At 38.6% G+C, this 16,534-nt stretch overlaps 1 protein-coding gene across 4 annotated transcripts in view; it reads right to left on the bottom strand.

Annotated features, from left to right (window-relative positions):
* The window catches only part of CTNNA2 (catenin alpha 2), a 781,078-nt gene that overhangs the window by 593,741 nt on the left and 170,803 nt on the right, over positions 1-16,534 (bottom strand). For all 4 annotated transcript variants that reach the window (XM_075930970.2, XM_075930969.2, XM_075930972.2 and 1 more), the window contains one exon: positions 4,382-4,577. In XM_075930970.2, coding sequence (XP_075787085.1) covers positions 4,382-4,577 — 196 coding nt within the window. The remainder of the gene's footprint in view (positions 1-4,381; positions 4,578-16,534) is intronic.

Genomic DNA, 16,534 nt, shown 5'->3' with positions numbered 1-16,534 from the left:
CCTATAATTAAAATGCAAACTATTGTAACAATTACGAATTATTTAAAAAATCATTTTCACATGCTGTTTTGAAAGATGCTTACTAGATAAGAAGCTTGCATACTGTTAGTATATCCTGAAGTTACCACTCTATAAAATATGCAAGCTATTTTTGTGATTTCAGACTATGCTTATCTTCATGTTACACATTTAAAAACCACACCAAATTTTACGTCATTGCATTATTTGGTTGATAATTATTAAATTGTTAACTGCACAAAATACTGAGTAAATGCATACTATGCACACTTTTTCTGTAGGTCACTATTCAGAGCCGAACAAAGCTCCAAACTATTTTCCCTATAATTTCCATTACAGAATAAAGCTAATTGTCTACCCAATGATGTAAAGAATACATTAAAGCAAAGTCAGTCTCATGGCTTTGCTCTAGTATTGGTCATTTAGGACACCGAACAATCATTGAGTTTCCTATTTCCTGAGTCAGAAGAGCTCAGGCAAAGTGATGATATGATATGGTAAATTACTTAAAATCAACCTTTCAATAGAATTGGAAAACATTGTTCAGACAATTTATTCACCGAAAAAAAGTATCAGTTCTAGCCTACGCAAAACTATTCACGTATTTGACACAAATTTTGTCCCATCACAGTTCCAAATGTTTCAGAGTACAGTCACCATAGGACTTTGGCACCAGACACAAAAATGAACTGAGGGGATGGGATTGGTTGGGATGTCACCTCCTTTGTTGTTGTTGTTTTAATTCAGTAGTGAGGACATGCATTCAGAATAGTCATTAAAGCAGGAGGGACTTGAACATGGGTGTCTCACCTCCAAAGTGAAAGCCCTGGTCACCAGCCCATGCAATCACATGCATTCTTACTCGCTATATATTGCAGTATTTTATACAGAAGAACAGCTTAAACAAGAGAGACTGAAAAAGACTTGGCCCAGAATACTTCATACTTCACTGGTGAGGATGTTGTCGTGGGAGATCGGAGACCCTGCTCCACCTCACACAGAGAATTTGAACCTAGTTCTCCTACATTCTCAGTGAGTACCTAAATCACTAGGCTAAATGTTATAAGAGATGTTGGCATCATAACCACCTTGCCTTCTACCTCCCATTTTGCATCTCTAGACCTTTAAAAAGTTCTAGAAAAATGCTAAACAAAACATTTTGTTTAATTAGACACACTTTTTTTCAGTTCACCAAAATATTACACATTTATTAATTTCAGTTTGATATCAACTCATATTTTCCAGTGAATAGCCAATTAATTAAAAAAAAACAAATCAGTTATTGACTCTGCTTTCATAGTCAGCTAAACACACTGCTACTATTAAATAAATAATCAGTTAATATGTGCACAAAATATTACAAATATAATGCAATATACACCATAAAAGGAGTTTTAATCATGAGAGCTGGGAGAGAGTACGAGTAAAGAAGAAAGTTGTGACCTGGGGCATGGGATTGTGATATAGAAGGAGATGCAGGGTCTAGGAGGGGGGGTATGGGTATGGATGTAAGAGAGGATTCTGACTTAGAGGAGCAGTGTAGAAGGGGGTGCAGGGTCTGGGAAGGGTTTGCAACCTGGGGCAAAACTGCAGGAGGGGGTACAGGGGTTGGATGCAGGGTCTGGGAGGAGTGCAGGAGTGGGGAAGCAGAGGGTTTAGGTTGTGATTGGGGCAAGGGTGCAGGAAGGAAAGCAGAAGGTTGGGGAGAGGGAAGGACTTGGGTGCCAGAGGTAGGCCCTGGCCTGAAGACGCTTACCTAGGCAGCTCCCAGCCAGCAGGATGCTCAGGCAGGCTCCTTGCCTTCCACACCCCCACATGCTGCTCAGAGCAGCCAGGTGCATGGGCCATGTGTTCTCTGCACACTGCCCATGCCCTGGGAAAGGTACTTTGCACACTGCCTGCGCTGCAAAGTACAATTCAGATAGCTAATGGCAGCTGTGAGATTGTGCTGGGGCAGGGGTAGCATGCAGAGTCCCCCGTCCCCCCAGCATGCAGAGAAAAAATGGTCCCTACAACCAGCTGTTTGAGCAGCAAGTGGGATGCGGAAGGTGCAGTGACCTGGTAGGCCATGGGCTGGATCCAGCAGCTTGGTGATATGGATGCGGCCCACAAGATGTATTTTGCCCGCCCCGATGTAGACCATCTCTGACAAATGTTTGTCTAATCTGTTATTAAAAATTTCCAATGACAGAGATCCCACAATCTCCCTTTGCAATTGATTCCAGTGCTCGTGTACCCCTGACATTTAGGGAGTTTTCCCTAATGTCCAACCTCAACTGACCTTGCTGCAATTTAGGCCCACTGCTTCTTGTCCTATCCTTAGAGGCGAAGGGGCACATTTTTTCCTCTCTCCTTGTAACAACCTTTTTTTTATATACTTGAAAATTGTAATCATCTCCTCCTTCAGTCTTCTCTTTGTCAGCAGGGGAGGTTTAGATTGGACATTAGGAAAAAATTCCTAACTGTCAGGGTGGTCAAATATTGGAATAAATTGCCAAGGAAGGTGGTGGAATCTCCCTCTCTGGAGATATTTAAGAACAGGTTAGATAGACATCTGTCAGGGATGGTGTAGACGGAGCTTGATCCTGCCTTGAGGGCGGGGGGCTGGACTCGATGACCTCTCGAGGTCCCTTCCAGTCCTATTATTCTATGATTCTATGATAAACTAAACAAACCAGATATTTTCAATTGGACCTCACAGATCATGTTTTCTAGACCTGTCCATAAATGCTAAAATTACAGATGCAGGAGATGCTGCAGCATCCTCTGACTTGAAGGGATTTCCATTATTTGAAGACATGACAGTTTGGTTCTGTGGTTCCCTACACCCCTGCTATAAAAACCGTTCTAGCACCCATGGACCTGGTATAATTTGTACCGTCTCTCTCTTCACTTTCTCCAGTTTCTGCACATCTTTTCTGAAATGTGGCACACAATACTGCAGTTGAAGGCTATATCAGCGTGCAGGCCCGCAGACACTGTGGGGGAAAGGGAGTAACTGTCCCAGGCCCAGACCCACCAAGTCAGAGGCTCAGGGCACTGAGCTGATTGACTGCACAGGGCTGATTAATCACCTGTGAAGCTGTGTTGCTGAGCATCTAAGAGGGAACGCCGGCCACCACCGCTGCTACTAGAGCCCAGGAGCCTTTAAATGGCTGTCAGAGCACCGTGCTGCACATTCTGGGCAGCACTGAGGGCTGGGGGAGGGAGGTGAATATAAGAACATAAGAACAGTCGTACTGGGTCAGACCAAAGGTCCATCTAGCCCAGTACCCTGTCTGGCGACAGTGGCCAGCACCAGGTGCCCCAGAGAGGGTGGACCGAAGACAATGATCAAGCGATTTGTCTCCTGCCATCCCTCTCCAGCCTCTGACAAACAGAGGCCAAGGACACCACCTTATCCCCTGGCCAATAGCCTTTTATGGACCTAACCTCCATGAAATTATCTAGCAGTACGGTGCTCTCCCTGAGGCAGTGAGGGCTGCCTTGCCCCCCTGCCTTCTGTACCAAGTCCCCACCCCTTCCACGGGCACAGAGCAGGATGGATGAACTCGACTATTTCATGATTCCTTTCACCTAAGCTACCTTCCACTTTCAAATTTGCAACCAGTTCTCTACATTAGGCAAAATCAAATCTAGAACAACTTTTCCCCTAGAAACTTTCTCCACATTATGAACAAAAAAATTGTCTCCAGTATATTCCAAGAAGTGGTTGGATAATCTATGCATTAATGTGTCTAGGTCGATGAAGTCCCCCGATCACCACCAGCTTGTGTGGTTTGGATGATTTTGTTAGTTGTTTAAAAAAAAAAAAAAAAAAAAACCTCATCTACCTCTTCTTCCTCAACACGAGGTCTATACCAGACCCTTGCCATGGTATCACCTTTTTGAAACCCTTTCATCCTTATCAGATACTTTCAACAAGTCAGTCTCTGATTTCCATTTCAACCTCAGTTTACAGTTTTGGTATGCAAACTCAGACTAACACGGCTACCCCTCTGATACTTGAGTTTTGGTATGTAAAGCAATACTTCCTCCCCTTTTTCCTATCTGTCTTTCCTGTGCAAGCTGTGTCCTTCTATAGTAATATTTCAGGCATGTGTTTTACCCTACCAAGTCTCTGGGATGCCAATTATGTCATAGAAGATTAGGGTTGGAAGAGACCTCAGATGGTCATCCAGTCCAGTCCCACCTGCCCCCAAGTTATCTTTATTAACTAGCAACTCTAGTTTTTTTCCTCTACTTATACACCATACTTCTTGAATCTGCATATAGACATCTAAGATACTGATTTGACTACCCCCCTTATAGTCTCTCATGTAGCAATTATAATCATTTCACAGGACAGATTCATTCTACATACCTTGTTTACGTACATCCTCTACAGCAACAACCAATTCCTCCTTAAGGTCCTGGCTCTCTCTAGCAATCTGTTCTCCTTTTTCCAAAAAGTTTTGGGTAGCTTGCTCCACTGAAGCAGCCAACACATGTGCCTTCTTAGATCGTCCTTTCTTTTTACCGGATGGTCCCTTGTTGCTTGTGTTAACTAGCGTTGTCACCTTTGGAAGGGAAAAACAAAAGGTTTTGTTTTTTTAAGTCTGCACACCACATTATTAATTAGTTGCCCTAATTAGTTTTAAATCAGTTGTCCCATATGTAAGGTCATATGATCGTCAATATTTCTTTTCTCTACTGTGCCTTTCTGTCTCTCCACACACCCAAAGAAATCACATAATATCACATAAAACAATGCAAATCATTCAAGTTATATATAACAGGATAATATACTTCAGGAACTAGCAGAAACAGGCAGGTCACCTCTGTTGAGATGTTTTGTTATTAGGTGCTTAAACACTGAATGAAGAAGCAATGCAGTTACTGCTGAGGCACAATGGCAGGTTCATTTAAATAGCTCTAATTAGGATATAAACGATTGTTGGAGTGACCATAAGAGTATTTCTTCACTGCAGGGTTAACATAGACACTTAGCTGGGTTTTAAGCCCTAACCCTTCTCTGCCACCCTCACTCAAAATCTTTACACCCAAGTTGGACCTGGCTTAGTAGGCCAGTTGGGGATATAAATTAGAGCACAGGTTTCTAAATCACTCAGCAGTCTGGACACCCACACATAGGTTTCATGTTTGTTTTTATTTTAATCATAACTTGAACTTTGAATTTCCATACTTTTCAAAGTTTGTTTCACTCTTTCTATCATGGTGATATATCTTTGTAACCCAGTTCTGGACTAACAAAGAAACACAATTAAATTACTCATACAAGATTAATAAGAGCAGGTTTCAAATGCAGTCAGCAGTGAAACTAATGGACCTGAATACATAAAAAAGATATTGCAGAAATTGGCATGGTTAAACTGAATGCAAAGAAAATGATGCTGGTATTTTATTTTAATTATACTCTTGATGGGAGATGGATTCGACAGAGGCTGTGTGACCAATGGCAGTGCTAGCTAAGGCATTCTGATCTCCAGTGCATGGCACACATACATACCAGAAGAGAAACACTTGCACTCAAAAAAGAATTAGGTCTGATGCTGCTAGGCTATTTCAGGTAATACATACATAGAGAGAAAACAAACTAAGGAAAAGCTGCAAAAGCTACATGGAGAAGAATCACTAATTATGGTAGTAACACAATTTTTTTGTCTGTAGAAAAAGTGTGTAACTTCTATAAATGGGCAGAGACAGAGAATACCCCTAACTTCTTTTTGTCTCTAAAGCATTAAATTTTCCATTAAAAAACCAAACCTTATTCATTACCATAACGCATCATATTGCACATCCTTCCAAGATAAAGAAACTAAAAAAAATCAGTAAATAGTCTACCAAAAAACACATCCACACAAATTCAATATATTGATTTTTGTTAAAATGTATTGAAAATGGTACTTTATTATGTCTACAATAGTATAATATTTGCATGAATTATTTCAAAGGAAATTATTATTTTTCAAAGTATTCAGACAGAATATTAACAATGTGGTGGGTACTTTTATTTCAAATTTTCCCCGGTGCTAATATATGAAGATACTGAGGTCAGAGCTGGGTTACACATTTTCCAACAACACAGTTTAATCAAAAAATGCAGATTTGTAAAACACAAAATGTTTTGTAGAAGCATCATGAAATTTGGTGAATCATACAGAGGTTTCTGCGGGAAATCTATCACCTCACCAGGCTGCTCGAGTCTTCCAGGGTCCCCAGCTCCACAACATCCAGCCATATCACAGGGCTTCCAAACCCCTAGTCATGCTTCCAGAATCCTGACAGCCAGGCCTCAGCTACTGGTTCCCCAAGCTTAGTTTCCAAGTTCCCTGTCATAGAGCTGTAAGACTGGAATTCTAAGCTAGCCTACCAAAGCCTAGGGCTTCAGGACAGCTGTGCCAAGCATAACCAGTTTAAAAAACGTGCTAATAGTCATTTTTTATACCAGTTTACTTTTTTAGTGGCTCATCTCCTCACACTTCCTAAAATTTCAAGTGTCCTTAAATAAGACATTAGAATGCAATTACAGTATTTTCCTTGACAGAGCTTCAATTATTATGCATGTACAAACACATGTGAACGCACGCTCACTCTCCTTCTCCCCACCCATCCATTGGCTGTCTGCCCTCAATTCATCTTCTTTAAAATCCATTTCATACCATCCTTTATAATTTCTTAAACATGGTGCCTCGTTTGGCATCCATACATTATGTCTTCCAATTAAAGACAAGCCTTGATCTTTCTATACCCATGCACTATTGGCTAAGCAATGTACAAGTAGGGGGAAAAACAAAAGAGGTGGAAGAGAAGAGATTCTATACCACCAACACCCCCACAGAACAATTACATCAACAGCAAAACCTGTTTTGTTGCACATTGAAGCAGGGGTGCCCTGAGTATATCAATATCCTAGATGAAAAATGTTATGGCACCTAGGAAAATAGGTAAAATATTTAAAAACATTTAACATAAAACAAGTGATAATCAATCACATTTGAGAGCTGCTCCTCAAACAGAGGTAGCCATGAACCCCGTGAGGCACTCTTTTTGACGAGGTGTTCCTGTTGAGAACAGGACACCAGGTCACCCTATACCAGGAACTGAAGACTTCCTCCCATCCAAATGGGACCCTTCTCTCAGTTAGCAATTTGAGAAAAGCCATCTGGTTGCACCCACTGATGTGTTGCTCAGAACCACTGAGAACCCATATGTAAAGACTAGTCATCGAGATCAGAATATGAATGCAAGTCCTGCAGAAGATGATGAACTAGACTCAGTATGAAATATTTGCTTAGAATTCACAGAGCTGCTACCAAACCAAAAAGGAACACTCTGCACTACGAATTATTGCTTTCCACTGCAGCCTGAGGCTTTGCCTGTCTTTTTATATTACTGAATTTGTGGACAAAGACATCTCAAACAGTAAATCTCTTTTACAATGAAATACTGGTCCTTAACCCATGATCATAGTTTCATTTATAAATGAAAATTTTTTCATGCTTCACATTTGTAAAAAAGCATCGTTTTCAGTACAGCTGGCAAAAACTATAGATTTTTGATTTGCAATAAATTTCACTCTTTCAAAATCTGGTCTCATTCCAATTTGGCAGGAAGCCCAGAAGCAATGAGAACCAGCCAGTATTACCAGGCTTCTAAGCTCCCTGGCACAGACCCTGGAAACCTGGAAGGTTCTCAGGGTTTCCGGGCTTCTTGTTGTGGTACCAGGGGCTCCTGGACTCCCAGGAAGGGAATCTGGAAGTCCTGACATGGGGAAGTAACCGTGGAGTCATGGACTCTTAGAAGGGTCCCTGAGAGCTGGGAGGGAACCAAGGAGGTTTCCATTGGAACTGTGGCAGACAGGGTTGTGTGAGAACCACGCCTGAAATTAGGCAAAACTCAAATTCAATCCATTTTCATGCTAGAAGCATAGATTTTCAAACAGGCCTGTACCGACTGCTAACTTTTAAACAATGGCTTACAAATTTTAAGCAATGGGCAAATAATAGCTACAAACATGAAAGGCATGAATTAGCAACAATTATCAAAACAAAGACATGTCATTGCTAGTAGGTTTTTATGTGGAGGGTTGATAATTCCCAACACAACAAAGTAACATCATTCATCTTTGAGCAAAGGAGGGATTTGCAATCTAGCTAATGCTGCAATCAATCTCATCCATGCTTTTACTCTACTGAACATAACAATAAAGTGGAAAAAACAAACACTAAACGTGCCTGTAACACCGATAGGCAGAACCAACCAATGTGGCAACATGTTGTATACTGACTACGGCTACGTCTAAACTACACCCCTCTGTCGGCAGAGTGATGTAAATGAAGCACTTTGAAAGTGCAAATGAAGCAGGGATTTAAATATCCTGAGCTTCATTTGCATAATTACATCATGGCGCTGTTTCGAACAAGTGCCATTTCAAAACTGAAACTGCAGTTTAGACGCTTTTTTTCGATAATGAGGCGCCTTTTCAAAAGATCCTGTACTCCTCATTTTTTAAATCCCTGCTTCATTTACATCCCTCTGCCGACAGAGGGATGTAGTTTAGGCGTAGTCTGCCTCACAACCAGGTAACTCCAAATACATTATCTGTTTTGAATCATGCAACCTCAGAACAATTTTGTGTTATCTACAAATGTTTTCAGTGATGAGTCTATGTTTTCTTCCAAGTTACTGATCAAATATTAAAGAGCAGAGAGCCAAGAATGAGTCTCCAGGGGACCTCACTGGAAACACACCTTCTTGATGACACACCTTCTTTTATTTATAATTATGCTATGATACCTATCCATCAACTAGGTTTTAAGCTACTTAGTGTTTGCATCATTATTTTATATCATTCTAATTTTTAAATCAAAATGTTAACTGATACCAAGACACACACTTTGACAGAAGTCCAAATTTATTTTAACCCCACAGTTAACGTTATCAACCTAATTTGTAATCTCCTAAAAGAACAGATATCACGTTAGTTTGACAGAACCTACTTGTTACAAACACATACTAATTGGCATAAATTATATTACCAGCCTTTAATTCTTTGTTAATCAAGTCTCAAACTAGCCACTCCATTATCCTGCCTGAGATCAATGTCAGTGCACCAAGATTTAATGAAAATCAACATTAATGTTCCCGTGAATAACTCAGATAGCCAATTTTTAGGAGCCTAAAACATCACTGGGATTCAGGAATCCAAACTTAAGGACTCAGGCTCCATATAGAATGAATGGGCAAGAGATAAACACCTAGAGAATGAGATTCATAAAACCCAGTGTGCTAGGCAGTTCACTGTACAGACAACAGGCGATGCCAAGGAGAGAGCTGTTCTAAGTACTGCCCCTCTTAGGAACATCAGCACCTACATCTGGGCTGCAAGTTCCTCTGCTTGTGATTCTCAATTATAGAATTGTGCAGTTAGGTACCTGCAGCTTTCTGACAAGAAGCCAACAGTGAGGAGGTAGAGTGTGGAAAGCTGTAAATCGAACCTTACATCTGTTAGGCAAATGTAACCTATCTACTCAAGTGTCCAGAACACTTGAGGAACAACAATGCACACACTTCAAAGGACAAATACAGTTACCTAGGGAACTTTTACTGCAAAAACCTGGATGTTGAGTTGAGTTTAGGTACCGGCAGAGTTTGGTGGCAGATGAGCAGGAGGTTTGAGAATCTTAGGTTAAATCTACACTGTCACTTGACTGTGTTCCAACTTTCAGGTGCAGAAGTGGAAAACATACAGCTAGTTACACCACTGAAAAGTGCCAGTGTAAACAGGCTCTCAGCTCTGTTAGCTACTTACCTCATGAAGGTGGTTTACAGAGAGCACTGGGAGAGAGCCATACTTTCACTTTAAAGTGCTATAGCGGCCGTGCTTTAATTTTAGAAGTGAAGACAAAATCTTACTTTGATCTAATTCTGGGACTTAGCTGCCTAAAAAGGGAAGTCACACCCTCCTGATTTTGCTGAGAGTCTTGTGAAACGGGGCTTAATGTCTCAGAGGCTACTCCCAATCTAGGAGACTTTAAACTGCTAAAAGTCCAGCAGCAGAGCTGCCAAGCAGCTCCAGGAAATGGCTGGCAAGTCCCTGCTACCTCTGGGAGTGTCAGGCAGTCTCTGTGCACTAACCCCACTCTGACCACTGGAACTGCAGCTAGCTGCGAGGGTGGTGCTTGTGTGCAGAAGCAGTCCACAGAACCACCTGGTTCCCCACTCCTGCCTAGGCAAGCGCTGAAAGGTTATTAGAATTCTACAAAATATTTTACCATTTCCCCTCTAATATCCAAGGAAACGTTACTTGTTCCAGACAGTGGCATTTCTTGAACTCTAAATGTAAATGGCTGTATGTTATTCTTCTCCACTCAAAATACTAATATGTCACCAATCTGCTAGAAACAGTCAATGGCCTGAATAAAGGCAGCCCTGACATTTTAGTGTAAGGCCTTTTAGATACAATGCTAGCCTTCCACCTGAATGCACTTACTAAGTGACTGATTATACTAATGGTATCATCCTAAACCTTGGGGTTGTTTCTTTTCTTTTTCAGACTGCTCTTAGTTCTGAGAAAACTTTGTGGCATCAAAGAGAAAAAAAATATTTATAATTGTACTTGTCAAAACTTTTCCAGTACTTAAGTGAAATCCTTTTGCATTAATACAACTACAAGGGACAGTATTCTGGAGATTATGATTCTTTAACAATGTATATTTAACAACAGATTATTTTTCAGAAGTGACTGATAATTGTAGTTGCTTCACATTTTCAGTGACCACCTTCACACCTTAGATAGTCCTATATTCAGCTGAGCACCTGCAGCTTCAATCTTTCAGGATTTGGTTTTAATACTGGAACAATTAAAAATTTTAAAAATGCCCAGAGAAAAAATATTAAACATGCTACTTTAAGTCTAAGGTATGTCACAACCACAACTGATATTCCACTTAAATGATTCCATTCTTAAGGTCAGATATATCCGGAAAAGTTATTTTAAACAATGACATCCTGGCATTCTAATTTTCTTGGGTTTCAATGACTTAAATGTTGAATTTGCTAACTTTACAAGTAATGTGTGGGTTTATTCACTTGTTTTCTAAACTGCCAGCTCTGCATATGATAATCTTATGCTTGGATCTGGAAGTCAAACTGTGCTGTTTCTCTGTTTGTTACCAGTAATCCATAATAACCCCTGCCCAGCTGAGAAGCATTAGCTGTGAAGAGAAAGTAAAAGCATTTGACAGCTGGTACTTGCATTTCATTCATCTGCAAGACACAAAAACATCTAACATATTCTCCCACAACTTTACAGGTAGTTCTGCAGTACTAACAGAAAAAATACAGATTTACTTTTTTGTTTCTAAATTAAGCCAATTTTATTCTGAATACAAACAAAGAGAAGCTCTGATGACTAAGATGTTGAGTTTTTATATAACTATAAAATATATAACTGATCATAATCATACTTGAATTTCATGCCAATACTCCAAGTTACACTCTAACGCTTTAAATAAATTTGCTTTCTCCTTTTCACAAATTATGCCATTTTTTTCCTGTCAAATTACATCATAAATATATGAAATTTGTTCTATGCTATCATTCATAAGAGTCTCTGAACAGTCCCAAGTATTTCCCCTGTACTAAATATCTGCAGATCTGATTTCATATCTAAGATCTGATTCAGTCTGTGTGAATGTATTCTTTATAAAAGCTACCCGACTGATTGATACCCATCAAGTTCCCCATTTATCCAGCTTACATGTATGTCATGTAAGCTTCCCCACACCTGCAAAGACAGCATGCCTCAGATTTGATCCAGGGAAGTCCCTTCAAGGGTAAGATGGTTACTCTGTGGTTCTGATCCATTTAAATGCTCTGCTCAAACTGACAAGAACATCAATTTGTGCCATTTGTGCTGGTGCCTTGATTCAACGTGGACACTTGACAACTTGTTCCTGTATTGAAACTAAGTTCATTTTATGCAACAAGCAATACAAATCCACACATTCATTTTTAAAAAATGAATCTTCTGTGCTTTGCTTTAGGAATTCTAAAACTTAGCTTACTAAATTAGATTACATATGAACACACATACAGACATGCATATATTTTGATAAATATGGCAAATTAGAAAGGCATAAAAAGATGTTTAATTGAAGCTCACTAAGCAATCTATAGTAACTTCCCGTTTGTCATTTAACTCTCAGGGAAAACAGATTTCAACAAAATTGATTGCTTCATTGTCCTATTGAAAAGTCGGCTCAGTGGTTTTTATGCAAGCAAAATATAGAAAATATCCCAAGGCCTTTTTTCCTCATCTTCCTAATTTAGATTTCCCTCCATTTCCATCAACTGCTTCTTAAAAAGACCTATCATTTCTAAAACAATAGAATTTATTACGGAAAACAGTATAAAATATACATTAATCTTTTCTTTATTTTGTTATTTTTGACTGAATTTACCACACTCCATTCACAACACTTGCTAGACTTTAATCCTTTTCTGCTCACTAAACTTTAGCATAAATAACTGACAGAAGGATATACTGTATTTAAACTCCACAAATGTTTCTGATGCCTTCTCATCTTTTCCCCATTCTCATCTTCTTTCAAACAGACAGCAATTATTTAAAATCCTAGATATCTTCTTCAAATACATTTTCAATGCCAACAGAATTGTTCAATTTTAAAAAAGTTGTAACTCAAGAAAAAGTGTCTAGCACATCACCAGAATGGGGAGACCTGTGACAGCATCGATAAAAAATCCCTATTGGTTATATAGTTGATTATGTCATTTTGTGGACTCAAGTTTATGTTTAATACTAAAATATGAATTGTGGGTGTTATTTACTCATGAAAGACTAGGAAGAACTGCTGAAGATACTAAGAAGTGTGTATGAGTAAGAAACAGTAAGAAAACATCCTGTTGGGAAACTTCCACCAGGTCTGCAGGTGACACTGCCACTGTCCCAGTTTCTAGAATTGAGCTATGGATTCCTGACTTCCCAATAACATGTTATCCCAATAAATATGTCCCAGTTTTCTTACATTACATATGAATTTATCAAAGCTAATTCAGTCAACCAGAATCAGGGTTGATCTGTCTTGGACTTTGTACAAAAATACAGGATGACCAAGCACATACCCCAAAAGATCTCAGAATCTAAAGGAAACAAAATACAAAGGATGAGCAGTGGGGACAAGGGACTCTCTCTCTCTCTCTCTCTTTTTTTTTTTTTTTTTTTTTGCGCTCTGGTCCCTGAGAACTAAATAATTTAATTTATGTGGGCTGAGTAACAAAATCCCATTAGAGGTACTTCCCAGTACATTCACCTTTTTCCTCCTTTTAAGCCACAGAATTTTACTCCTCTCTGTTCTTCTGTATAGGAAGAGAATAGATCAAAATATGCCAGTCTAGGTCACGCTAGGAAGTTGTTTAATTTCACCACAGGAGGGCATGCTATACTATGGTAACAGGGTAACTTACTGAACTGTGAAATGTCTGTGGTGTGTATATCTTCAAGGGTTTGAGTGGTATGTGCACTTAGCCACACCTTGTACCTTGAATGCAATTTATCAGAAATAAAGAATTTTAGTTTTTCAATTAAAAAAATCTATTAACTGTAAAAGTATTAGAGGAGACTTAATTCTTGGAAGACCCATTTAATGCCAAAAGGTGCAACATTCTTGTTAGAAAATATACAGCTCCATCGGTCTTACAATTTTTCCCAAGAAAATAAATAAAGCTAGGGTCAGCTAATATGTGGGAAAATAATCTACATTTGCTAGATTAATGAATATCACATTTAAAGTAGAATCTTTAATATTACATTATCTTTATTTTGTTTCCAATGAAAAGATTTTGTATTAACAAAAATAACATAAGAGGATTTAAATAAGCCTTAACTGGAGATCCTAAACTAGGATACCAGCAGACAAAAACTATAAACAGTAAACTCAGAATTTTTCTACACACCATTACAAATCCAAGACAAATCATTTTAAAAAAATTAATTATCATCTAAGGGTTGTGAAGTAATCTACTTCACAAATAAGTAGGAAATAAGTTAATCTGTTTTGCATCTAACTGCTCCTGATAAACAGCAACAGATGAAAAATCCCTGATTTAAGTAACTAATCTTCTAAACCAGATTAAATAAATTAAAATCCAAAATAATGTTTGATTTTATATATATATATATATATATATATATATATATATATATATATATAGTAAGCCAGTCAAATTCCAGAAACATTAACATGCTGAATGTGAATATTAAAAATAACCAGTATTCAAGGTCAAAAGTATCTAAGCAGGAAACAGCTAGGGCAATCAATTTAGACTGAATATTGAGTAAAATGCCCTAAAAGAAAGAGAAAAACACTTTTCAAAGTAAAAGATTAAATTTAATTACAACATAGTTGTTGGGTATGGGGGAGAAGTAGTCTGTTAACACAAATTTTATATACTTAACCTACATAAATGTAATTTAAAATTAGGCCAAATAAAGCTCTAGACAATATAATGGAAAAAAAGCCTATGTGATTAGAAAGATGACTAGACCATATTATAGACCATTTTTAACTCCTATTACAATCTTTTTTATCATCCACGAGAAAACAAGGATTTGACTCAAAAGAGCTATATACAATAATGCATCCAGTATTTATTCTTTTCTTCAGAAGTCATATTTCCCATGTGAAATATCAGCTGATTTGACAATCAGGTCAAAATGGCTAACAAAGGCATTAACATCTACATCTCTTGTAGCGTAGGAACTGGCACAAGAGAACTGTAAAGGATTCATACATTTTATAAATATATAAATTAAAAATAGTAGAAAATTTATCACTGAGTTTTTTTAAAAAGATATTTTTACCACACAAAGTTTGAATTCAGACCTAAGAATGATGCTTCTAGCAACATTCTGCAGCTGTATTTAAATGCAACTTTATTAGAAAGCATATACAATATAATTAAAAAAAATGCATTTTATCCAAAGATCTTAAACACTTCCCAAATATCCAAGGGACACTTTTACTGAATATATAACACCTAAGAGTACTATCAACCAACAGAGATTAGGGGAAAATATGTCCTCTATTTTGCTTTCCAAAATATTTACATGGTTCACTTCACAGCACTGGTAAAATCCACTCCTCCTACTTAAAGACCAAAAATTCAGACTCTAGTAACTAGTGCTATTCTGAAATATCTTAGTCCATGCCTACACAGCAGGCAGTTATTTCAAAATAGTGTCAAAATACTGTTAAGCTGGAGGACTTCTTGTTCCGAGTTCTGTAACCCTCATTGTATGAGGAATAAGGGAAGTCGGAGGAAGATTGCTTTATTTTGAAATGAGTGCTATGTAGACACTCCCTATTTCAATATAAGCAATGCAATTGATGTAACTCAATTTGCGTAGTTTGAGTTAAGCCCTGCAGTGTAGACGCACCCTAAGAAGGTGAAGCATAGGTCATCTCAAGAGATAAAATCTTTCTCTACTCAGAATTAAGATGATTTCCCATATAAAAAAAATGAGTCATCTCCCTCACCACCACCCCCACCTTGTATAGGTCTTTTACTCAGCAAAAGGGAAAAGAAACTTTCACAACAATTCAATGTAATTATACAATTGCAAAAATGGTTCTGAAGACTCAGGATAGTTTTAAGTTAGATTTCAAGCTTGATAGTATTCCCTAAAATGAGCCTCAATGCACTACTGTACCTAGGTGACATACCTATGATCTGACAGTCACAGCAGCACTCCTCAGAATCCCGTTGCATATACACATACCTATGCTAAAGAGTACTGCTGTTGGACTCTGCAGGTAAGCCATACACTTAGGCTACATCTACACTGCCCTCTCTTAAGCAAGAAAATATGCAAATGAGGTGAAGCAGTGAATATCACCACACCTCATTTCATACTTAATGAGCCCCCATTTTTGCTCAAGAGGCTTTTGTGCAAAAAGGAGACGTCTACACAGCTTCTTTTTGTGCAAAAACCCTCTCTTGCGAAAAAACCATTCTGCCACTTTTTTTAAGGAACAACAGCTCTTGTGCAAGAGGGGTGGTTTGCACAAAAAGGAGTCGTGTAAATGGCTCCTTTTTGCGCAAAAGCCCCTTGCGCAAAATGGCAGCTCATTAAGTATACAAATGAGGCACAGCAATATTCACTGCTTTGCCTCATTTGCATATTTTCTTGCGCAAGAGAGGGCTGTGTAGATGTAGCCTTAAGGTACATCCACACTATGGGATAAGGCCGAATTAAGATACACGACTTCAGCTACGTTAATTATGTAGCTGAAGCAGCTTAATTTGTCTTTTGGTGCTGAACAACTGCAGGAAGTCGAAGGGAGAACACTCTCCCTTCGACTTCCCTTACTCCTCATAAAAGCAGGACTACTGGCATCAACCAGAACACCCCTCTCTGTTTGAATTAGCGTGTCTTCACTAGACCCACTAATTTGAACCCTAGAAGATTGACTATTGTAATCCTATAGTG

The sequence above is a fragment of the Pelodiscus sinensis genome, chromosome 4 (assembly GCF_052426305.1).
Source record: "Pelodiscus sinensis isolate ZL-2025 chromosome 4, ASM5242630v1, whole genome shotgun sequence".
Lineage (NCBI taxonomy): Eukaryota > Metazoa > Chordata > Testudines > Trionychidae > Pelodiscus > Pelodiscus sinensis.
Note: the sequence above shows the minus strand (reverse complement) of the source record. Positions and strands in the feature narration are given on the sequence as shown.